Genomic DNA, 22024 nt, shown 5'->3' on the forward strand with positions numbered 1-22024 from the left:
ATGCGAGAAACGCTTTCTAGAAGCTTGTATAAATCATTTCTATTCCAAGACTCTTGCCGTTGAGGGGCCTGAAGCCAATAGGTATTCAAAATTCCAATCCCAATGCCCTTGGCCATTTCCAAGATAATAGTTCGCCAATTTCCACCAAAACGCCGTTCAATCAAAACCATGCATATTAACCACCCAGAACTGTCCATCCGATGAGGCTGACCCACCCGACAACAAAAAGGACAGTCAAAATTCCGGCACCGGCCTTATCTTTCGTAGTTATAGTAGTACTCGTCGTAGTGGTTGATGTTGTGTCGTTATTTCCGGCATTTGGGTTGCTGGTGCTGTTTCCTCCCGTTGTCGAAGTAACTGGCGCTACCGCGTTGAAGCTGACCAAATTTGCCGTAAAGATATCGCTCGCACTGATTTGCTCCTCCATTCCGATCCACCCATCATATTTGGATTGATACCAACGGACACCGCATGTGCTGTTGCTATGGCCCGTACAGGATTTAGCAGCGGCTTGGGCTGATGTTTGTAGCTTTGGGACGATACTGCTATAGGTCGATGGAACAAGCATAGCGGTAAATGACAGCCAGGAGGAGACGAGTCCCTTGAAAAGGATCTCATTGTTATTGCACACTTCTGTAGGCTCGCATGTGACTTCTTCAAAAATGCCGCCGTTGCTGTCAGGGATAAACGTGTCCAATGTCTTGTTCAGGAGACCATCGACGGCTTCGAGCCAATAAGAACTTCCGTTGGTCTATAGCGAGCATATGATATAAGCAACACATCTCGCAGAATTCCCTGGCTGTATCAAACTCACATAATTGTAAAGGTAGGCGGCTCCTGTCATGTAGGCCCCATAGTTGTATGACCACTGGGTGTCTCCACGTGTTGTACAATCATTCTCCATGTTTGTTGAATCGGCAACATCCCACGTCGCATTGTTGATCAAGGGCGAAGAATCTTCTGACACAGACCAGTCCCAGATTTTGTTGGCCCATGTCAAATATATTGCATCTCCTGTATAACGCGCCAGGCGAGCGGACAGCTGAAATAATCCGCCGTTTGAGATAGCATTCTTCATTGTGTAGCCGCTTTGGTAGGGATAGATCTGCCAGCGCATTCCACCCGAACACTTGGTCGTATCCCATCGTTTAATCTGTGTGTTGAAAACTCCCTGGGCGAGAGATAACCAAGAAAATCCGTCGGAGACATCAGCGAATTGCAATTCGGCGGCAGTCATAGCAGCGACCCCCCAAAACATTTGATCGTCATTTCCCTGTATATTTCAATTAACCCTGACTCGATAGCCTCGTTCTTCCTCGCGAGGACTTACCAAGTAACTACTATAGTTGGTAGGCATGTAGTCTCCATCATCACCAGATTGCCACTCCAGACCAACGCGTAGCTCGTCGTTATATGTAGTATCGCCGGTATAATGCCAATAATGGAGGAGAGCAAGAAATAGCGCCGATCCCTCCCACCATTTGGATGGGAAAGCGCCAGGTATTTGACCGGTCTCATTACCAGAATAGTAGGTCATCATAGCATATACGGCTGTGCTGGCGGCATCTTTGATCGATTCTGTTTTGTAGAAAGCGAGTCAGCCAGAGTCAACATCACCGTAGAAGCACTATACATACGTTCATCGCTGATATCCAAATCGATGGCCTCTGCAGGGCTGAACAAAAAGACTGAAAGACAGAGGCCCCTGAGTAGGAGCCCGGCTCCTGGTAGACGCATTTTTGACGGAAAAGAGAGCGGCGTCGAGAACTTCTTATCTAGTGGACCGATTTATCCGAATTATCGGCAACACGCAGGGACGGAACCAGCCGAGATGGAAAAAAGACGTTTCAGTTATGATTATTCGCAAAAGGCATCAAATGCAACTTTGTCAAGAGAGAGAGAAAAGTGAGAATCCGACAGAATTCACTCAAATCGCGGTGGGCGCCCCATATAGCGCTGGGAGATTAAATATAGCGCCAGAGCATGCGTAATCCTCGGCGCTAGCGTCGTCAACCTTTCTTTTCGAGCGACGCCTCTCGGTGGATCCCGCCAAGCTTTAGCAAGCTTCTGGGCTGGCGATGATCACGCATTTGCAGAAATAAACACCAAATCAGCCTTGATGCTTGTCTTTCCCCAGATCCCGGGGATTTCTGATGAACCTGTTTGGTTTAAAAAGATATTTCTAGATGACCCTTCTCCACAATCGGGTGTCATCTCTACCCTGATCGTGTATTGTATCCTGTTCGGTCAATGCTGCAGCCAATTCTTGCAGAATTATCAGCGATCGGCATTTACAACGATCGGCATCCCCAGATAATCCTTCTCGATCAGCGTTATCTATAATCCAGTGCTTCTATACGGATTATATTATGAATATCATGATGCTTTTACTTGCGTCGGTCCGTTATCCTCCTCTTTTCATCAAAAACTACGCCTTCTCACCTTCCCCCACCTACAAAGATGGGCTAATTAAAGCCAGCGGGGCAAATCCGAATACGAAAAGTGAAACATCTGCTGAAGAGCACTTCAATTTTCCAGGGAAGCGCTGTTTCATTCTGCGTCTTAGCCCACGAAAATAAAGGGGGCAAATTATAATAAAAGCACAGGCACAAAGAGAGAAATTATTTTCTTCCGGACTAAGCATTCTCTTCGTCCGATTCGGCCCACTTCATATCAATAGCAATATCTTCAGGGCCAATTGAAGCTTTCACCTCTCGTGACGCCAGCTCCTCATCGAGTACCCGAAATAAATTATTCAGGTACCTCCTCTCTCCCGGCACAGCAACCCCGATGTGTATTCCCGTCAATATCATTGCCTCGAAACAGGATCTTGTCATCTTCATCATCTGTGCGTCTCCACCCTTGTGGAGGTCTTTCAGTCGCTGCCTCCAAAAGATCCACCTTGGGATGCTAAACCCGTTCGCCGGGATTTGCGCGTTCTTGGCTAGTTCACCCGGCAGTGTTAACGCCCCTAGACGGTTTTCGCTCGCAGACTGAGATTCGCGATTGGCCACCGCGAGTTGCACCAATTTAAAATTATTAAATTGCATCCAAGCCGTACAGGCAGGTAACAGCTCGATCACTGAGATCTGTTCAGCATTGCCGCCGGGTTCCGACTTATCCGATTGCCTGAATATCTCGAAAGTCTGCTTGAAGAGCCACAGCGCCACGAAACTCAGCTCGTTCGCAAAGACACCGGATGCACATAGTTTTGCCGTCCATGTGGCTAAATTCTCAAGCTTTAAGGCGGCAAGAGACACCGATTCTTGTGTCCAGAAAGCCTGGACGTCCTCGATAAAATAGGGGAGATCTATCCATAGTCGCTGGCCGTTGGGTAGAATCGCTTCTTCGACATGCGAGGATTCAGGTGGATTGGCGGATTTTCCCCTGCGAGCCAGAACACCCAATTCACGCGTACTCAACACCAAAGTCACCAAACGATCGTGTTCCGCGCCTCCTGTCGGAATGGCTATTGCGGCATGGATGAGTTCATCCCACAGATCATGTATCCGCTCTTCGATCTGGGTGACCTCCAACTCAAAATTCACAAATTGGCTGCCAATATTAATTGCTTCATCACGCAGGCCCTGCCATACTTCCTGTGAGTTACTCATATCATATTGTGCTCGCTTCTCTTCGCGACTCGGTTTCGGCGGATGGTGGCTCTCTAGACTGGACATCTCTGCGATAGATATTTTTCCTTCGTCGAGCGAGAAGACCAGACAAATAAACTTATTCCAATTAGCTATTGTTTGGCAGGTAAAGAAGGTGAATCTGTTGCGTGACACTAAAAGTTACCCTTGTGTGAATAATGCAGAACACAGTCAGCGACCCCAGGCAGCAGTTTTAGGCAACAGCAACAGCAAATCCACTTTTCATCTTATGATAGATTGATTACATGGGTTGAAGATATCCCATAACTTGGAGTCAGAATACTAGCTGGGCAGAGCAACTTCTGGGGCTAAACGACCTCGATGCCACCCAAATTCGAGCGACCCCTTCATACATAACACAGAGTTGAAGAATCCTAATTCCATGACCACTTGATGCCTGGCATAGTATGTGATGTATTGAGCAGTCCAGACCCAGTCTTCTATATCTATCTATGTCCAATATTTAGGGTCGGGTCATGCAAGAAATCACTTCCTTATACCACCTCGTTTCTTTGGCGGCGATGAAAGGGCATCACGATCCGCGGTTTTCTGCTTTCTGCTGCTTTTTCAGAGCTGCCCTTTGTCTCCAACTGTGGCCTCGGCAATATACCAACCACAGTATGGGACTGAAAAGAACCCATAGTCCAGCAATCAAAGTAGCTGTCCATCCCAAGCCGATGGCTCCGATTAGGGGTGATACGAAAGCCGTTGTCGCGGCACCCATTAGGCAACGGCAGAGATTATTGGCTGCGACAGCTGTAGCTGCGCTATGGTGATTCACATCCACAATCAACGTGCTAAGCGCGTTGAATGCACCCGTGGTGGCCATGCCGGTGAAAAAGAGCATCACCATAGGTCCCGCCAGGGCAGTACGGAATTGCATCACCCAACCATAAGCAAGGATGCAAAGAGACGCAAAGTATATCATGGGAATAGATATCGTCAGTCGGGCTCTCTCGATATTGAAGTTATCGATGTCCTGCTGTCGATTTTTCTGAATAGACATGCCTTGGATGCGAGCCTCACGTCGAAAATTCCAATCCAGGAGCTTACCGACCGTGAACCGAGAACTAATACTCCCCATTCCGAGAGGCAGATAGCAAAGTCCGACCTGGATAGAATTAAATCCAAAGCGAGCACTAAGCTGCGTGCTCAGTGTACTCAGTACGGCCATGTATCCTGAAAACAACAGGCCGCCATAAAGCAGAATCAAGCCAGCCTCTCGCTGGGTAGCGATGCGCAAAGAAGAGATCGGATTCGGGCGATGCTTGAGCACCTGGACAGTACTCGGGTCTGGTGGATGTTCGGCTCCTCGGAAGCGAGATCTTGGTATTATGAAGGCCCAGAAAGGCCAATTCCATCGGGCTGGAAGAACTGACCCATTCCCTACCACGGCCCGGCAGGTCTCTGGGAAGACGATGAGCGTGATGATAAAACAAGACCCTGAAAGAATGACCAAAAACCAGAAAATGGCTCTCCATCCAAGGAAGTGATCCAGCAGGCCACCAATAACAGGCCCGAGTGCTGGGCCCAAGGCGATTCCCATGCCCGCGTAACCAATGTACTTTCCACGCTCCGCTCGAGTCGTCAGGTCTGCAACGACAGCGCTACCGAGCGCGATAGTGCCACTGCTTCCAGCGGATTGCAGGCACCGAAGAACCATTAAAGCCGAGTAACTATTTTGCAGTGCGAGGCCAATGTTGGCTCCCAAGTAAATCACGAAGGCGATGATGTAGGCCGGTCGCCTTCCATAGCCATCAGAGAAACTTCCTAAGAAGGACGGGGCCAGCCCTTGGAATATCTGCATGATGTTAGTATTAACATTCCCAGGGCGAAAGGAATCTTCCAGGCGTACCAAGTAGGTCGTGATGGTCAAATTGATCAGTGAAACCGACACGTCCATATCATGCGCCAGCGAATCGAGCGCCGGCAGGTAGACGCTGCTTGAAAGTGGCGAGATCAGAGCCGCAAAAGAGCCCGCGATGATCACGAAGATTTTCTCGCCTGCTGGTAGCACGCTATACGGCGCATCTGCGACCACGGCATTTGCATCTGCATTTCCCTTTTCCGAGTCGTGATGAGCGTCATTTTGAGGTGCGGTTGGGCGCTGGTCGGCGTTTGTAACTTCCATCACTCAAAGAAAATGAAATCCTGTCGAGCTTCCTCCACTCTGCAGCTTGTCAATCGCAGGCGATCCATCGTATTTAGTAGGCCACAGACCTCATCCATTTTCCCCTTTTGATCGTTTAGTGTGTTCTTTTTGCTGAGGCGAATGTTTTCTGCGATCCGGTGGCGGGCCGGTACCGGGATGATCGAATCGGGAAAGATTTGCGAGGCAAATTTCGGGCATCTGCAAAGATCTCGAAGTTTCTGTGTATGCATTGCTCAGTCTAATCCTAAGTATAAACCTTGAAAATAGGCCACTCACTCGTCTATTATATCTTTTGTTTAGAATGTAAATTAAAATCTGGAAAATGTGCTTACAGACTCCGTTACAACTTCCAAGTAGTTGTTCTGGAGAGCTAGGAATCCAGGAATATTGATGATATATATTGCTACTAGTAGTATCTACTCCTACTACTACTACTCGTCAGTAGATACTAGTACAGGAATAGCTAGGTAGTAGACTGTAGTAACTAGTACTTGTACTTGGTTTTTGATTCCGGCATGTTGGTACACCGCCATTTCATAGAATATAGAGCTCTTGTAGCGGTAACAAGAATTGCCATTTGTCGATCAGTCGTTCTGGCCTTAGGCAAGGTGCTTCTCGAAAAAGTCGGCCAACTGTGTGTATCTGTTGAATTGTTAGCGACCCGACCGATAGACTTTTCACGTTTGACTAGGGATTCCTCGCGATCAACTCACCCGCGCACATATTCCGCACGACTCTCCTCCTTCTCAAGATCCGCCCGAGCTCCCATCCAACCATGCCACATCGTTGAATAGGTCTCGACAGCGCCGCCCTTGGGGGCCACGAGCGGTCGATACGCTGCGACCGTTTCGGGTGCCTCGTCCTTCGATGCGAGTACAAGATGAGGAATGGCGACCGACTGGGCATCAGCTGCATCCATCAGGCTATAATCGAATAAGCTTTCGAACTTAGCAGAGGCAAGAGGAGCAGAATATACGTACCCGGGATGGCACTGGCTCGAGGCTGCGAAAGGCGTGTTGAACCCGGATGCTAGGATCGTCATCTGCGTTGCCAATGTCAACACTGCCTCACATCACAATCACCATGTTTCCGTCAAGACTCACCTTTCCTCCCCAGCAGAGGCCATTGGCACCCCATTTGTTGACAGAGGGAAACCGCACGCGATACTCTGGAACGGCTGCGAGTAGAACCCCCAAATTGCGCTCAACATTCGCGCTAGTGGCCAAGAAACTGCCAATTCGCTTCTTTTTCTCGTCGGTGTCGGCAGGGATCATATGCGCTTCGAGTGCATCGCCCTTGAAAAAATCGGGTACCAATACCACAGCGTTCAGCCGTGCAGCCAGCAAATCAGCGCCCTGGAGGGTTTGGTTGGCCAGTCCAAAGACATCGTAAACGTGCACAATCCCGACGCGTCCATCCGTCTTGCCGGTAACGTCTTTCCAGGTCGATCAGTAGACTGGAAATCATTGAGGGGGCACACAAAGAATCTTGAAGTTGATCACTTACAGGTGTTCAGACCCGCAATCGTCTCGTATTGGCCTTTAGGGGTATATCCCTGGGCAATGACAGGGGGAATGGTTCGACAGGCCTCGCAAGACATATTGATGATGGTTTATATTTTTGTGAATCGTAGAGGGGATCCCAGGACGCCGTTATTTATGTCTTTTAAGGCTTGCTTCCCGCACTCTTCCCGGTCCCGGGGATCTTTGGCCCCTGACCCACCATTTTGTCCCCCAAGAAAGGCAGGGCTGCGGTGACAGCGCTTGTTGGACGAAGTCGGTGGGGCATGACGGACCTCGGGGATTACAGAGGATATCTCCGTGTCTACAGCGTACATTTCAACACAAGATTGATAAAAATAACTGTTTTAAAGATCGGACAAGAATTCTGTTGGTCATTCGAAGACGCAATCTCATTAATATTAGTCTCATAACAGAAAACTAAAGGAAGAGAACCGAATACCACCACACAAATGACAAAGAGACTTGGAGCAAGACCAATCAAGGTCTCCACTTGAACGCCGGGTTACGCCAGTCCATGTCCTGAATTTGCTTCTGTGACAGACCCGCCAGCGCAGCGCCAATATCAACCCGTTCACGTCTACGGTTGTCCCACAACATAAACACCCACATCAATGAACCCAGGATCAAGGTCATTGTTGCGGTCGCCAAATTGAGACCATTTCCAATGTGATAATCGGGTCCGTCAAAGGGCAAGAAGGACCAAGTGGAAATCAGCCCGCCGATATTTCCAAACATCACAGTGGTGCCGATTGCAGAAGATCGTGCAGTATCGGAAACGACATTTGCTGAAGAATTAGCGTTACAGAGCGCACCAAAAGCAAATGCGCCGCTTGCAATGATGAATGTCGCTCCGTAACGAACCATGGGGTCTTTGCTGGCAAGGAACATGATGTACCCGACCATCATGAGCGGCGGGCCAAGGACAAAAAACAAGAGCCGCTTATCCAGCCGCCAACTGAGAAAGGGGAAAAGTAGCGTAAAGAATCCTCCTACGATATAGGGAGGAACAGTATGAAGCTGCTGGGAAATCACACTGGCATTGGGATAGATAGTTGCAACAATGGTTGGTGCGAAGAACCCCAACCCTTGCACAGTGATGTTGTTCAGCAAAAATATGAACGCTGTAGTGATCGTCACTGGGCTGAAGATACCGCGCAGTGTCTTGGCGGTGTCCATTTTATCCAGCACTTCAGTTGTTCCAATACGCTCGGACTTAACGCGGGCGATTGCCAGATCTTTCTCTTCTTGCGAGAGCCAACGGGCGGTTTCAGGCCGATCAGTCAAGGTAAAAAAGGAAATGACGCCAATGGCGATTGTGATGATACCCTCGATGGCAAAGATCATCCGCCAGGTATGTAGACCGGCGAAATTATCGAGGCGCAGAATGCCAGAGGCAAGCAGCCCACCAAACGCACCGGCAAGGGGAGCCATGACGATGTAGCATGATAGGCGAAAGGCTAACTGCTGAGGGTCAGCAAATGTAGTCGAAATAACAAACTGGCAACATGGGAGAGTCCTACCTCGCTTCGACGGTACCAACGACTGAGATAATAGGCAATACCGGGCATCAACCCGGCCTCAAACATGCCCAGCAGAAAACGGACTCCGGAAACCTGGTGAATGTCGTGGGTAAACGCTGTAGCAACCGAACAGATACCGAAGCCCAGAGTGGTGGCTGGCAAGAACCAACCGGGCCCAATCCACTTGCAAGCAATCTATAAAATAAATAGTCTGTCAGCCAACAGATCGATTGCATGGCTGAAGTATATGCGCGCTTACATTGCACGGGATCTCGAAGATGATATATGAGATAAAGAATACCGATAGTACCGCATTGTAGTCGTACCCCTTTAGGCCGAGGTCTGCGTTGAATCCGGCAAGTTTCGCGTTACCTTGAAGCGGGAATGACAGTCAGTGCAAGAACATTCAAAGAAAAGTCGGTGGCAGAATCTTTTACCAATATTGGCGCGGTCAATGAAGCAGAAGAGGTACATGAGCGCCACCGTAGGCACAACGTAAAAATCAATCTTCAATCGCAGGCGCGATTCAGCTTTCTTGTCGAACTCCACGAGAGAATGACCGAATTGATCAGTTGCAAGATGGCCGCGTTCTGCGGCATCACGAGCGACCTCATTCGCTAATGTCTCTTTGTGGTCTGCAATGGCCTTGTCATCCCCGACATATTCAGCAGCACCAGCGGAGGTGGCCATGGTGGAAAATGAGCTGGACTCCAACACCTGGTTGGAAGGAAACCAAAAGAATTATTCAAGTGCGCAAGATAATGACGGGAGTTCAGCGAGGGGGGGGTACTGCAGTCCTTATAGGTTCGAGTAACCTCGGATAGATTTTGGCAGGTCAGCACAAGCAGCGACGTTTATGGGCTTGAGTTTGCTCGGGATGGATTCCGGAAGACCCGAGCTTTAAGATCTGGAGTCGTGGGGAAATTTCGAACCGTGGGAAATGCCGGCTGATTGAATCCCCCATGTTAGGATTGCCAAGCTCCAAAATTGACGTTTGGAGGCGAAAGAAAGGGGGGGGGTGCATCTTGGCAGACGGGAAAAAATGCGTCACTTGGCCAATTGCTTTGGCCCCCCGCACCTCGGTTCTAGTAAGGATTCGACGAGGCGACACCGGTCCTGAGGTTCAGAATGGAAAATAAATCGAAAGGAGGCGAGAGGAGGCATCGGAAGCTGTGTCTAAACCGATATCAATCATTGTGATACCATCCGACAAGTCACCAAGCCTCGTTTACATGGACGAAAGATCAGTACGAAGTACTCGTAGGAAGGGTTGATAGTGCGATGAATGGGGCTGGAACTCTGAATGGTCGGGTAATAAGTGGGACATATGATTACGAACAGTCAAATAGTCAACGACAGGATTTGACGGGCGGGACCATACGGCTGCTTCCCCACAACTTATGGATTCGGCTTCCCCAGACTCTCTGGGGCTGAAGGCGATCCGTGAACCCCGACCCCAGACCTCGTTTCCACGGCAGATTGCGAGGTGAGATCCATTAAAAACCCGGAGTGCAAGTACCGAGAGCTTCATCCGAGATTACTGGGCACGCGATACCAGTTATCGCTGGCCAATACCCAGAGATGTGTTAACTTAAATCGACGCCATCGCCAAGAGACATTTGAGTCGGAGTGCGTTCCGTCGGATGCGGGTCTATTCCGATCGGATAGTGAAATAAAGACAGCAGAAATAGACGAGAGTTTCAGCTTCATGGGGTGATCGCCGATTGCTATTTTCCCTCCGTTTTCTTGAGTCGAAATGGGACCTCCCCACTCCGAGGGAAATATTAAGAATGATTGGTCGATTGCAAATGCCCCTGCAGTCAGTGGCAACGCGCATGTTAACAAGACACCCTGGATCACTCTGGTTCGTCCAAGTTTAGATGCATCTCGATCTCAAACACCGATTTTTGGGATATACTAAATTAATACCCAAACCCGATCTCACAAACCGTGGAAGCCCTGCCCGGGCGCAGGAATATGCAAAAGGGGCCCTGCACAAGATACCAACGCTTCTCGTTTTCAAATGATCGAGCCTTAAATTCGGGGTCGGAGGCTCACAAAGATAAGCGGTAACATTGAGTGGAAATAAAATAATTTTCTCAGTGTGCTGAGATCCTCCAGTCCTTATTTAAACAATATTCAGAGCTTCATAAAGAAAAAATGCAAACAAACCAAGTGGATACAAGGCCAGTCACGTGTAGTCGGATATAGACGGATGTCGCGGATAAAGACCAACCGTTCAACAGTACAGAAAGCCATCCACAACTGCCAGGATCGCGTTAACACACCACAGTGGACTTGGCTCGGATATGTCTGAGGTTTCGAATCACCCCACTAGCGGATGGCGCATTCCTAAGGCTTGTCAGGAGTGCCGAAAGCGCAAAATCCGCTGCAATGGCCTAAACCCGTGAGACCAACTCGACGCGACACCGACTGCTGATTATGTCTGACGAATTCTTCAAGGTGCAAAACATGCCAGCAAAGAAAAACACCTTGTAACTACCGGGATTTCATCCGCCACAGAAGAAAGAAACACGAATATCAAGAAGCTCAAAATGAAACCCAGCCCCCGGCAGCCTCTCCGGGCCTAGCCCAGCCAGCCCAGCAGCGAAGATCCTCGTTCATGCATGATTTCCCGAATAGTGTCTCGGCGACGCATATGGCATCGCCATCCTGTCAGATGCAGCTCTATTATGGACCGACTTCGCATTTTTCGTTGATGCAGCACATCTACAGGGATCTCGTCTCCAACCCGACCGCACAACCAGAACCATCAGGCGGCGTGGATGAGGCCAGTGCAGGTTTGGATTTATTCAGCTTCCGGCGGATCTTCTTTGGTACACCGGATAACCATGAGCCTGGGAAATCAACCGGAGGGGAGATACCCCAATCATGTTTTTGCCTCACGACCTCGCCAGGGTGTTTATGTCACGATTCTTGTCTAGCCTTTATCATATGACGCCGTACCGTCCAAAGGCCTACTATGAAAGCTGCCTAGAGCGGCTATACGACCCATCCCCTTCTGCCCACCCCGATACACTGACTCAAGCTATCGTTCTGATCATTTTGGCGACGGCAGCCCTTGGTACCGAGTATTTCTCTTGGGGTGATATCTTATACGACCGTGTCAAGGCTTCGCTTGCAACTTACGATGATGTCGTTAATTTACAGACCGTTCAAATATCCGTCCTCATGATAAGTCTCTCCGCCATTCCCGCCTAGCCAATAAACTTCCCAGCTGACATGATTAAACGCCAACTATCAGAATGAACAGGGTCGGCCCAATTCCGCATTCTTGCACCTCGGAGTAGCTTCTCGAAAAGCTATCTCAGCAGGACTACACAAGGATGTTCCCCATGACAATATTGAAAGCCCGGAGAATATCGAGGAGCGACGAACTACCTTCTGGTCACTATACATGTTTGAAACGTAAGTGAATAAACCCACAGTGATTCTCTGAAAAGCTCTTCTCAATGTTATTCTAGATGGTTTTGCTTCCACGCGGGTCGACCCAGTTCATTGTCATTGCGCGACGTTGCCATTGAATATCCACAAGATCCGTTCATCCGACTACTGGTCCAGCTTTGCAAGACAATCTCACGGTCAACCACGGAAATTTATAGCGAGAGTCACGAGTCATTGCTGCACATGTGGCGAGTTGCTCGGTCAATCACAGAAGACCTCCGTGCACATGAGTTGCACATGAAACAGGCATTAGGCTTCGGCCTTGATGCCGATCTCAGAACGGGCTCCTTGGGTGTGCGGCAAACGATATTTGTAACGCGTAAGTTTCATTTCGATTTCTCTTAATATTTGCATCTAACCTTCCCTAGTGTACTACCATACTGTTCTACTTACTTTCCGGCCGTTTCTCATCTTTCGTGGGCATTGGCGACGAGGTAGGAATGTGCCATCAAGCCAGTCTGCTACTCGGGTCCACAATCGCCCGAATGAAATTCCGTCATGGCTGAACGAAGCCTGTAATCATGCTCTTTCTGCCGCCCGAAAAACCATCCATCACTTGTGCGAGGCCTCTGAGGCCAACGACCTAGTCAAGGTGTGTCAATAATCACGAGAATCCTCGTTTCTGCATTATTCTAAAACATCCTATTAGGAACTGCGGTACCATGGTTATTTCATGGGCAGCTCGGTCTTCACAATAATTTACGACCTACTTCATGATCCAAGTGCTTCGTCCAATCATCTACCTTGGGCGTATGCAACTCTGCAGAACTTATCGACAATGCGAGCGGGCGATCCAATTCAAAGTACAATCGGAGCCATCCAAACTGTACTGCGTAACATCAATCCATCATATGAATGGTTACCGTACGCAAGTCAAGAAAACGACTATGCTCTTCGCCGCGATAACTCAATGGCCTTCACCCAGGGCTCTAGAGTTGCAGAGGATCAGAAAATTCAAGCCGGTGCTTCGCTCGCTGCGAACTCGCTCCTCGGGCCACTTCCAGACTTTCCCGCGTCCCAGTGGAATTTCCCTCTGGAATCACCTGAAACGGGGCGTTCAGGGGGCTCGAGTGAGGACCTTCTCGACTTCACACAATCTGATATGGGTTGGAATTTTGACTTCTCGACTATGGATCTAGAAGCCTTCTTTTCTCTTTACCCTCCCATTGGCTCTTCGGCTCCCCAATAGACTCGTGGCAATGTCAAGGAAAAGCTAATTTATGTCTTACAATTCTATTCATAGCTTATTTTATCAATAATTTTGTGAATTCTCTCTTTCTAGTGAGTGCAGTGAATCTATTAACTCACAAGCAAAACCGGAGGCCTGAAAATGTCCACAGTCAACTTAACCTCGGCTCGGAGCTGAAGAAGTTGACCGTAGAATTTCATCGCACGACAGAGAAAAACAATACATACCTATACTGCAGACCTTGGACGTCCATCATGGGTTCGGAGGTTGACTCTGACGTGATTTTGTGTTCATTTTCCGAGCAATAGGGATGGTAACATGACTTCTTGCATATATTTCGTCAACGCAACTCGACAAAAAGCCAACCCAACACAGCTTGTCGACACTAAAGCCAGAGCTATCAAATCAAATTTGTATATCCGAAAGCGGGAAAATCATTCCGAGGTTTTCTAAATCAGAGGATTGATCCAAAGTGGATCACCGTGGATCACTCGGGACTCGGACTGGGAGGCTATTGATCAGGGAAGGGCGTGGAAGATACATATATGCAGACCAGTATATCCGGCGTAAATGATATATTGCCGTGCTCGGCTTTATAGCATTCTCTAGCAATGTGATTTGCTCACCTAGCCGTATTATATGACTCAGCATATCCGGGGCCCATTTTAATGATAGCTCGCGCCATTCAGATCCGCAATCCCCTTATCCTAGAGCCACGACCCACATCTTCGGAAATATGGATCTAGATGCACAAAGAGCAATCTGTGTGTTGAGATATAAGAAAAAAGACCACCCCGGCTGAGACTTACCGAATTACCAAGGTCATCAAATACAAACAGCTATTTAAGCTTGTATATCAAGCGTTTACGCTGGTAAAGAGGCGCTTGTTGCTCCTATAGCATCATCACCAGGATGGAGACGCCTTCATCCGGGACCGCAACACCAGTGGATGTGGAATTCGGCAACAGCCAAATTCGCAAACGCTTGACTGTCACATTTCGCGATCTCACTGTCCGAGTTACAGCACCCGATGCTGCCCTAGGCGACACGCTTTGGTCGGAAGTTGACCCACGCCAGCTTGGCAACCTATTCAACAAGAAAAAGTCAAAAAGGGTATGCAGGATGATATGGAAAAGATACAACACATAGCTAACAATTTCGAAGTCAATTCTCAAAGATGTCTCCGGTCAAGTGCGACCAGGAGAAATGGTAACTACCGACTGCTCAAAGATTTACAGGACTGGAGCTGACTGAAATACGCAGCTCCTCGTGCTTGGCAGACCAGGCTCCGGCTGCACGTCACTCCTTCGAGTGCTTTCAAATGACCGCGAAACTTTCGACGAAATCAGTGGTGACACCATGTACGGAAGTCTGGACCACAGAGACGCGAAGAAATACCGCCAGCAGATCATGTTCAATAACGAAGGTGCGCTTCCCAACATATCACTGAATGTAAATGTCACTAACGAAAACTGGAATAGACGATCTGCATTTTCCCACACTTACTGTCAATCGAACCATGAAATTCGCTCTGCGAAATAAAATTCCAAATGAAAGGCCCCCAGGGCTAACCGCCCGAAAGGAGTTTGTGAGCGAAAAACGAGATGATATTCTCAACTCGTTGGGAATCGGCCACACGAAAAAGACTCTTGTTGGCAACGAGTTCATTCGTGGAGTATCTGGAGGTGAACGCAAGCGTGTCTCCCTTGCTGAAGTTCTTGCAGGACAGGTTCGTTCTATCCCCAGTCATGGTATCTCATTGATCTGGAACAAGCTAACAATCCGAGTGAGTAGAGTCCTGTTCAGATGTGGGACAACCCCACTCGAGGCTTGGATTCTAAAGCTGCGGTTGAATTTGCTCGTATGCTGCGCCGTGAAGCAGACGAAAATGAAAAGACCATGGTTGCCACCACCTATCAAGCCGGTAATGGCATTTACGACCAGTTCGACAAAGTTCTTGTTCTCGCGGAAGGAAGAGTGACCTTTTATGGCCCTCGTGCTCTAGCAAGAGAGTATTTCGAAAGAATGGGTTTCGATTTCCCAAGGGGGGGCTAATATTGCTGACTTTCTTACTTCGGTCACCGTCCTGACGGAGCGTATCGTTCGCTCCGGATGGGAGGCAAAGGTCCCAAACACTCCTGAGGAATTTGAGGAAAGATACCACCAAAGTTCGATCTATCGTGATCAGGTTGATACCATGGAGCCTACGGAAAAGCTTGTTCACGAAATTGAAGATCTGGAGCTTGCCGTGGCTAGAGAAAAGCGAAAGCATCATATGCCTCGACAGAAGAGTGTTTATACCGCAGGGCTCTGGGAGCAAGTCGGCTCTTGTACTGTTCGACAATTCCAGATCATGTGGGGGGATAAATTCTCCCTGGTGGTCAAAGTCGTCTCGGCTATCCTCCAGGCTTTGGTTTGCGGCTCCCTCTTCTACAACCTTGCCGAAGACAGTAGTTCTATCTTCCTGCGTCCCGGTGTCCTCTTCTTCCCCATCCTTTATTTCCTTCTCGAGTCACTCTCAGAAACGACCAAGTCGTTCATGGGCCGCCCAATTCTCTCTCGGCAAAAGCGATTCGGATTCTATCGTCCGACAGCCTTCTGCATCGCAAACGCCATAACAGATATTCCAGTCATTATGGTGCAAGTAACATGCTTTGCACTCATTCTGTACTTTATGTCAGCCCTCCAGATGGATGCTGGGCGATTCTTTACCTTCTGGGTCATCATCATCGCCCAGACACTCTGCTTTGCTCAGCTTTTCCGGTCAGTTGGTGCGATTTGCAAGAAATTTGGAAACGCCTCCAAAATCTCCGGCTTGCTCTCCACTGTCTTTTTTGTTTATGGAGGTATGTCAATCTATATTTCGCCTTTTTTTCGTTATTTTTTTAACACAGGAAATGGCAGGCTACCTGATTCCATTTGAAAGCATGCACGTCTGGTTCCGCTGGATATTTTACTTGAACCCAGGAGCATATGCATTCGAGGCGCTCATGGCGAACGAGTTTGTTGGGCGGGAGTTCCAATGTATCGAGCCTGATTACATCCCATACGGCGCAGGTTACTCTAGCTCAGTATCGCTTCACAGGGGATGTTCGGTCCCTGGAAGTAAGGACGGCGTGATTAGCGGGGAAGCCTATATCAGGGAGCAGTACAGCTATTCATTCCATCACATCTGGCGCAGCTTTGGTATTATCATTGGCTTTTGGATATTTTTCATTGGTCTTACCTCGCTGGGATTCGAGTTGAAGAATAGCCAAGGTGGGTCCTCAGTCTTGCTTTACAAACGTGGAAGCCAGAATCAGAATCAGCATCAGTTGGGCGAAAAGAATATATCAGCCAAAAGCGAGCAGCCTGGAGACATGGGCGCTCTTTGGGGCTCAGTCAAGAATTCGACATTTACATGGAACAATCTTGACTATCATGTTCCCTTCAATGGAGAAAAGAAACAGTTGCTTGACAAGGTTTTTGGGTTTGTGAAACCTGGAAACCTGGTTGCTCTGATGGGTGCCTCTGGTGCTGGGAAAACAACGTGAGTAAAGAACTGCTCTGTGTCTGATAAAGGTTTCTAACAGCACAATTTCCAGGTTACTCGATGTTCTTGCACAACGCAAAGATTCTGGTGAAATTTACGGATCAATCCTCATTGATGGACGCCCGCAAGGGATCAGCTTTCAGCGAATGACTGGATACTGTGAGCAGTTGGATGTGCACGAGTCAAGCGCGACCGTACGAGAAGCACTTATATTTTCTGCGGTACTTCGGCAACCTTCCAGTACTTCCTACGACGATAAAATTGCCTATGTCGACCACATCATTAATCTTTTGGAGCTTCGCGATATCAGTGATGCGCTTATTGGAGGTGAGTCTCAAGTTTACTCAATGAGATGGCCCAGTAGTTACTAAATACTTCTAGTGCCCGGAGCTGGTCTCAGTATTGAGCAACGCAAGCGCGTAACTCTCGGTGTTGAGCTCGTGGCCAAGCCTACCTTGCTTTTCCTGGATGAACCAACCTCTGGTCTGGATGGCCAGAGTGCTTATAACATTGTTCGATTTCTTCGGAAGCTTGTTGATGGAGGACAAGCTGTATTGGTAAGTTCATTTCGTAAACGTTTGCCGATTGTGAAGACTAATTTTCTCTAGTGTACGATTCACCAGCCTTCTGCCGTTCTGTTCGATGCATTCGATGGCCTTTTGCTGCTGGCAAAGGGCGGCAAGATGACTTACTTTGGCGAAAGTAAGCATTCGAGCCCATAAATAGAGCTATCCTATAGCTAACCGTTTCTTAGCTGGCCAAGACTCGAACAAGATTTTGGATTATTTTTCACGCAACGGTGCCCGTGTCCACCAGATGCCAATCCGGCTGAACACATCATCGATGTCATTCAAGGGAGTGCGAATAATGGAGCCGACTGGGTCGACGTTTGGAAAGACTCAGAAGAACGAAAAATGGCACTCAAAGAGCTTGACGCTTTGAATGCGGCCGGGATGGCCGATCCCAATTATGTGGAGGATACTGCGGACTTTGCTACCTCCCGCTGGTTTCAGTTCAAGGTGGTTTCAAAACGCCTTACAATTCAGATTTGGCGGTCACCCGTAAGATATTTGCACTATAATTGTTTTTTTTATTGCGCTTTGATGAAAATTACTAACCATATAAAAGGATTATATGTGGAACAAGATGATTCTCCATATCTTCGCTGCTTTATTCAGCGGATTCACCTTTTGGAAGATTGGAGACGGCACCTTTTCTCTCCAACTGCGACTTTTCGCCATCTTCAACTTCATTTTTGTCGCTCCTGGTTGCATTAACCAGATGCAGCCTTTCTTTCTCCACAATCGCGATATCTTTGAGACACGCGAAAAGAAGGTAGGCCATATCGCCGACTTTCGGGCTACGGAAACTTTGCTAACCTATATTAAACTGGCAGTCTAAAACTTATCACTGGATTGCTTTCATTGGTGCTCAGACAATTACCGAGATTCCTTATCTCGTCATCTGCGCAACGCTCTATTTTGTTTGTTTCTACTTCACTGCCGGATTTCAAAGTCTCGCCAGCATTTCGGGCCACTTTTATCTTCAAATGATATGTACGTGCTATCTCTCAGATACCCGCTGTCTAGATCAGCATTAACTAAATTATGAACAGTCTACGAGTTTCTGTATACTTCGATTGGCCAAGCTATCGCCGCTTACGCGCCAAATGAGTATTTTGCTGCGGTTATGAACCCTGTCCTTATTGGGGCTGGATTGGTCAGCTTCTGCGGAGTTGTTGTACCCTACAGTCAGATGCAGCCATTCTGGCGCTATTGGATGTACTACCTTGACCCGTTCACCTATCTTGTGGGTGGTCTTCTTGGAGAGGTTCTCTGGGATGTCAAGGTTCAATGTGAACCATCCGAATACATCACGTTTAGCGCTCCGTCTGGCCAGACATGCGGTCAATATATGACAGACTTTCTTTCAACCCAGGCTGGCTATTTGCTGGATTCAAATTCAACGGATACTTGCTCCTTTTGTCAATACTCGACGGGCGCTGACTATGCCAAAACTTTCAACTTACAAGAGAAATACTACTCCTGGAGAGACGTGAGTGTTCTAACCCTTTCACATCTTCAGCTTTCTAACATGGTAAAATAGACTGGAATTACTGCTCTCTTTTGCATTACCTCATATGCCCTTGTGTTTTTTATGATGAAGCTTAGAAGCAAGAAAACCAAAAGCGCCCGATCCGAGTGAAAGGTCCTCTTTTCGTCTAAAATCGGCTTTTCAAGCCCCAACATCGCATCCGCGCTGTCGAACATTCATTTTCATCCTGTTGATCCTTGCATCTTTCCTTTTGTCTTCACATGCGGCAATTTTCCTTTTAATATCTTCCAATTCTTTACTTTTATTGCGTTACATTATAAATAGACCAAGATCATAGAACGCGAAACCAATATCCCTTCATTGATTGTTCTCAAATACAGCAGAGTTGGCTCGGCCTTTATGGAATCTAAAACGTAGCCTTTGCCAGGTTTGAATCCATATTTCCATCATTGAATGGAACATTTGCATCACCAAAATCAGTGGTATCCAATGCACTTTGTGCAACAGCTGGCAAGGATTCCCAGGCAATAAGGGGTTGCGTGCCACCAACTGTGGTGGTAAGTCCACACTGATGATCCACGGGCCAGATGCTATAATATCTAATCAACGGGGCAGTTCCATCAAGAGTGTAGCCATCTGTCGAGCAATCCCAACCACCGTGGGCACTAGGGCAGACAGCAACAATGTTGGCTGCCGTTGTACTTGTAGAACTAGACAGCCAAACAATCACGCCCTCCCAATCATGTCTATGACCGAGGCCTGATGACGGCTCATCTTTCGGCATGTACCAAGAGTAGAGCAATGCGTAATAATCGCCAGAAGCCTGTCCTCGCACGTAAATTTGGCCGGTGCTACTACTGCAGTCCCCGTCCGAAGCGCCAGTTATATCCAGCCCAGCACTATTATCATTAGCCACAGGCTATATATCAGTGGACCTGGAGGCCTCAATACTCACTTGGTGTTTCCGTCTGCATCAACGGCCGGGAATGGCACGCATCCATTGACAACATACAGATCTGGCTGGTAAGCCAGATAGACTTCACCGGTTGTGCCCGACGGGACAGTCTGTGCAAAGCCGACTATATCATCGGAACCGACTGTTCCTCGCCGAGAGATTCCTCGTCGGGGAGATGCCGCGGATAAATGGGCGATAGATAAGAGACTGAGAAATAACTGAGATATCATTTTTGACACCCTTTCTATTGTGAATGTTATTTTATGATTTGCCATTCTCCTTTCTCATAGCTATCTTTATATTCTTCAAGATCGTCTCAGAAGCTTCCTCTCAAGACCTGCTTCGAACCAATATGGTAAAATCGCCGAACTCTGCAGAACCGGAGAATACCCGAGTTGAAAACGGTCAGCGGCCGTCGATCCCGAATTGGGATAGTGGCCGAGAACCACCCGCTAGCTTCTGAGGAGGTCGATCCCCGTGGGTTCGCGATTATCAGTGATTCGTTTCACCTGGCTTTCTTTGTTTCGCTTGCAAATGGCTTTCTAGCCCCATGAAGACTCATGCAGGCACCGTTCTATCCACAGCAATCTAATCCCCGGACGTGGCTAAAGTTGACATCTCAAGATTATCACGGATTCTTAAATAGGAATAGCAAACCGCGTCATTTTTTTTAAATGCATGGAAATCAGATTTGCATTAATATTTGTCGGGTATTGCACTATATACATGGAAAATTTCCGCCAATCAAGGTAGGCAAGTGAGCAGGTTGCTGAATTTCTTCAGAACAATCTCCTGCATAGTGGCGTTTGCATCTCCCTTGGTACCTGCCATGCCAACTGACACACTTGCATAACATCCCGAGGTCAAAGAGACTCCAATCTCGCTTGGCAGTCGATCTCCACCACAAGTAGTTACATCGTCCGGTGTGATTAGAGGTACCGCAACATGAATGCGCGACAACACAAAAGAAATGTCTTCGGCTTTTGTGCACTCGGAGTCCGAAACAGACGGGAAGTTGACGTTCAGCCAAATCTACAATATTTCGTTAGTCCAAGGTGTTTGGGTAGGGTGCGAATGACATACATCATTTGGAAGGTAAGGCTTCCCGGCCGCGATAAGGTGGTTGGTGAGGTTGGTGGCCGCATCTGCATAGACTTGGCTATAATTGGGATAGGTTGAAGAGGCGTTCCAAGCTGTCTGAGAGCCAGTCGCTCCAGAAAATGCGATCGCAGGAATGCCAGAATAATGCGCCGCGTAGGTAGCTGCTCCAGCCGTCCCGGAGATGTAAACTGCGAGTCCGATGTTTGAACCAACCTGCTGATATCAGTACGATTTTCGTGATGAATTACTAGTGCTTCAAGTACGTACATTTGGTCCCGCGACCGCAAGATCGGGGGGAGCCATCGAAAAATTGAGGACCGATCGAGTTGATACCATACTTCATTGAAGTTGCAGGGTAAGAATTGACATAATTCAGACGAGGCTCTGAGGCATTATGCCCCACAGCCGGACTACCAGAAGGGCAGCTGTTGAACTCGCACGCCTCATCAAGTGTCGTCGGAGTACCCTGAGAGGATCCTGTGGGAGGTAAGTTAGTGACAGTGGCAGAAGCTGGTGGCAAATATCTAGCGAACCTTTTCCACTCTGGTTCTCTGCAGGCGCCGCGACAACAACTGAGTGGTCGGCCTCTGTTAAAGCGTCAAAGAAGGCGCGAATGTTCACTTCCGCCCAGCCATCATCATTCGATGAGATGATATTGACTGCCAAGGAAGACTTTGCGAGAGCAAGAGACCCGACAAGTGCAGAGAGAACGTTGACTCGCATCGTGAAAAGCGTATACGGCGACGGCTTCGAGATCGATCATCCAAGCCGATCATTACCAGGCACCCTTTTATACGGGTGGGCAGTCAACCAAACGCGGATCCATCGGCTGATGAGCGGATCCATGATCCCGTGTCTCCTGGTGATGGCATACCTTGT

At 48.3% G+C, this 22024-nt stretch overlaps 9 protein-coding genes across 9 annotated transcripts; 2 read left to right on the forward strand and 7 right to left on the reverse strand.

Annotated features, from left to right (window-relative positions):
* Positions 1 to 175: 175 nt before the first annotated feature.
* On the reverse strand, positions 176 to 1737 carry N7509_012793 (glycoside hydrolase family 76 protein; the record flags this gene model as incomplete). Its single annotated transcript, XM_056637430.1, has 4 exons — positions 176 to 751; positions 815 to 1273; positions 1331 to 1578; positions 1638 to 1737. The coding sequence occupies 4 exons, from the start codon at positions 1735 to 1737 to the stop codon at positions 176 to 178; spliced, it is 1383 nt and encodes a 460-aa protein (XP_056480937.1).
* An 899-nt stretch (positions 1738 to 2636) lies between these two features.
* On the reverse strand, positions 2637 to 3680 carry N7509_012794 (DUF3632 domain-containing protein; the record flags this gene model as incomplete). The annotated part of the gene is made up of 1 exon (XM_056637431.1): positions 2637 to 3680. The coding sequence occupies one exon, from the start codon at positions 3678 to 3680 to the stop codon at positions 2637 to 2639; it is 1044 nt and encodes a 347-aa protein (XP_056480938.1).
* A 505-nt stretch (positions 3681 to 4185) lies between these two features.
* Positions 4186 to 5784, reverse strand: N7509_012795 (uncharacterized protein; the record flags this gene model as incomplete). The annotated part of the gene is made up of 2 exons (XM_056637432.1): positions 4186 to 5454; positions 5509 to 5784. The coding sequence occupies 2 exons, from the start codon at positions 5782 to 5784 to the stop codon at positions 4186 to 4188; spliced, it is 1545 nt and encodes a 514-aa protein (XP_056480939.1).
* A 620-nt stretch (positions 5785 to 6404) lies between these two features.
* N7509_012796 (uncharacterized protein) lies at positions 6405 to 7405 on the reverse strand (the record flags this gene model as incomplete). Its single annotated transcript, XM_056637433.1, has 5 exons — positions 6405 to 6447; positions 6519 to 6728; positions 6786 to 6847; positions 6909 to 7240; positions 7312 to 7405. 5 exons carry the CDS (start codon positions 7403 to 7405, stop codon positions 6405 to 6407), a joined length of 741 nt encoding a protein of 246 aa, XP_056480940.1.
* A 400-nt stretch (positions 7406 to 7805) lies between these two features.
* N7509_012797 (putative MFS transporter) lies at positions 7806 to 9538 on the reverse strand (the record flags this gene model as incomplete). Its single annotated transcript, XM_056637434.1, has 4 exons — positions 7806 to 8789; positions 8849 to 9043; positions 9108 to 9220; positions 9286 to 9538. The coding sequence occupies 4 exons, from the start codon at positions 9536 to 9538 to the stop codon at positions 7806 to 7808; spliced, it is 1545 nt and encodes a 514-aa protein (XP_056480941.1).
* A 1619-nt stretch (positions 9539 to 11157) lies between these two features.
* Positions 11158 to 13502, forward strand: N7509_012798 (Zn(II)2Cys6 transcription factor; the record flags this gene model as incomplete). Its single annotated transcript, XM_056637435.1, has 7 exons — positions 11158 to 11255; positions 11312 to 11767; positions 11794 to 12022; positions 12114 to 12277; positions 12334 to 12632; positions 12682 to 12905; positions 12963 to 13502. The coding sequence occupies 7 exons, from the start codon at positions 11158 to 11160 to the stop codon at positions 13500 to 13502; spliced, it is 2010 nt and encodes a 669-aa protein (XP_056480942.1).
* A 912-nt stretch (positions 13503 to 14414) lies between these two features.
* Positions 14415 to 19239, forward strand: N7509_012799 (putative ABC multidrug transporter; the record flags this gene model as incomplete). Its single annotated transcript, XM_056637436.1, has 15 exons — positions 14415 to 14615; positions 14667 to 14711; positions 14766 to 14928; positions 14984 to 15231; positions 15297 to 15479; positions 15508 to 16348; positions 16407 to 17031; positions 17087 to 17361; positions 17416 to 17591; positions 17643 to 17736; positions 17809 to 18095; positions 18163 to 18369; positions 18431 to 18590; positions 18650 to 19089; positions 19141 to 19239. 15 exons carry the CDS (start codon positions 14415 to 14417, stop codon positions 19237 to 19239), a joined length of 4044 nt encoding a protein of 1347 aa, XP_056480943.1.
* A 256-nt stretch (positions 19240 to 19495) lies between these two features.
* Positions 19496 to 20274, reverse strand: N7509_012800 (NPP1 family protein; the record flags this gene model as incomplete). Its single annotated transcript, XM_056637437.1, has 2 exons — positions 19496 to 19988; positions 20045 to 20274. 2 exons carry the CDS (start codon positions 20272 to 20274, stop codon positions 19496 to 19498), a joined length of 723 nt encoding a protein of 240 aa, XP_056480944.1.
* A 514-nt stretch (positions 20275 to 20788) lies between these two features.
* On the reverse strand, positions 20789 to 21868 carry N7509_012801 (Survival protein SurE-like phosphatase/nucleotidase; the record flags this gene model as incomplete). The annotated part of the gene is made up of 4 exons (XM_056637438.1): positions 20789 to 21076; positions 21128 to 21333; positions 21413 to 21622; positions 21679 to 21868. The coding sequence occupies 4 exons, from the start codon at positions 21866 to 21868 to the stop codon at positions 20789 to 20791; spliced, it is 894 nt and encodes a 297-aa protein (XP_056480945.1).
* Between the last annotated feature and the right edge of the window lie 156 nt (positions 21869 to 22024).

The sequence above is a fragment of the Penicillium cosmopolitanum genome (genome assembly GCF_028827165.1).
Source record: "Penicillium cosmopolitanum strain IBT 29677 chromosome Unknown utg000012l:1.0-3308103.0:1.0-3310761.0, whole genome shotgun sequence".
Lineage (NCBI taxonomy): Eukaryota > Fungi > Ascomycota > Eurotiomycetes > Eurotiales > Aspergillaceae > Penicillium > Penicillium cosmopolitanum.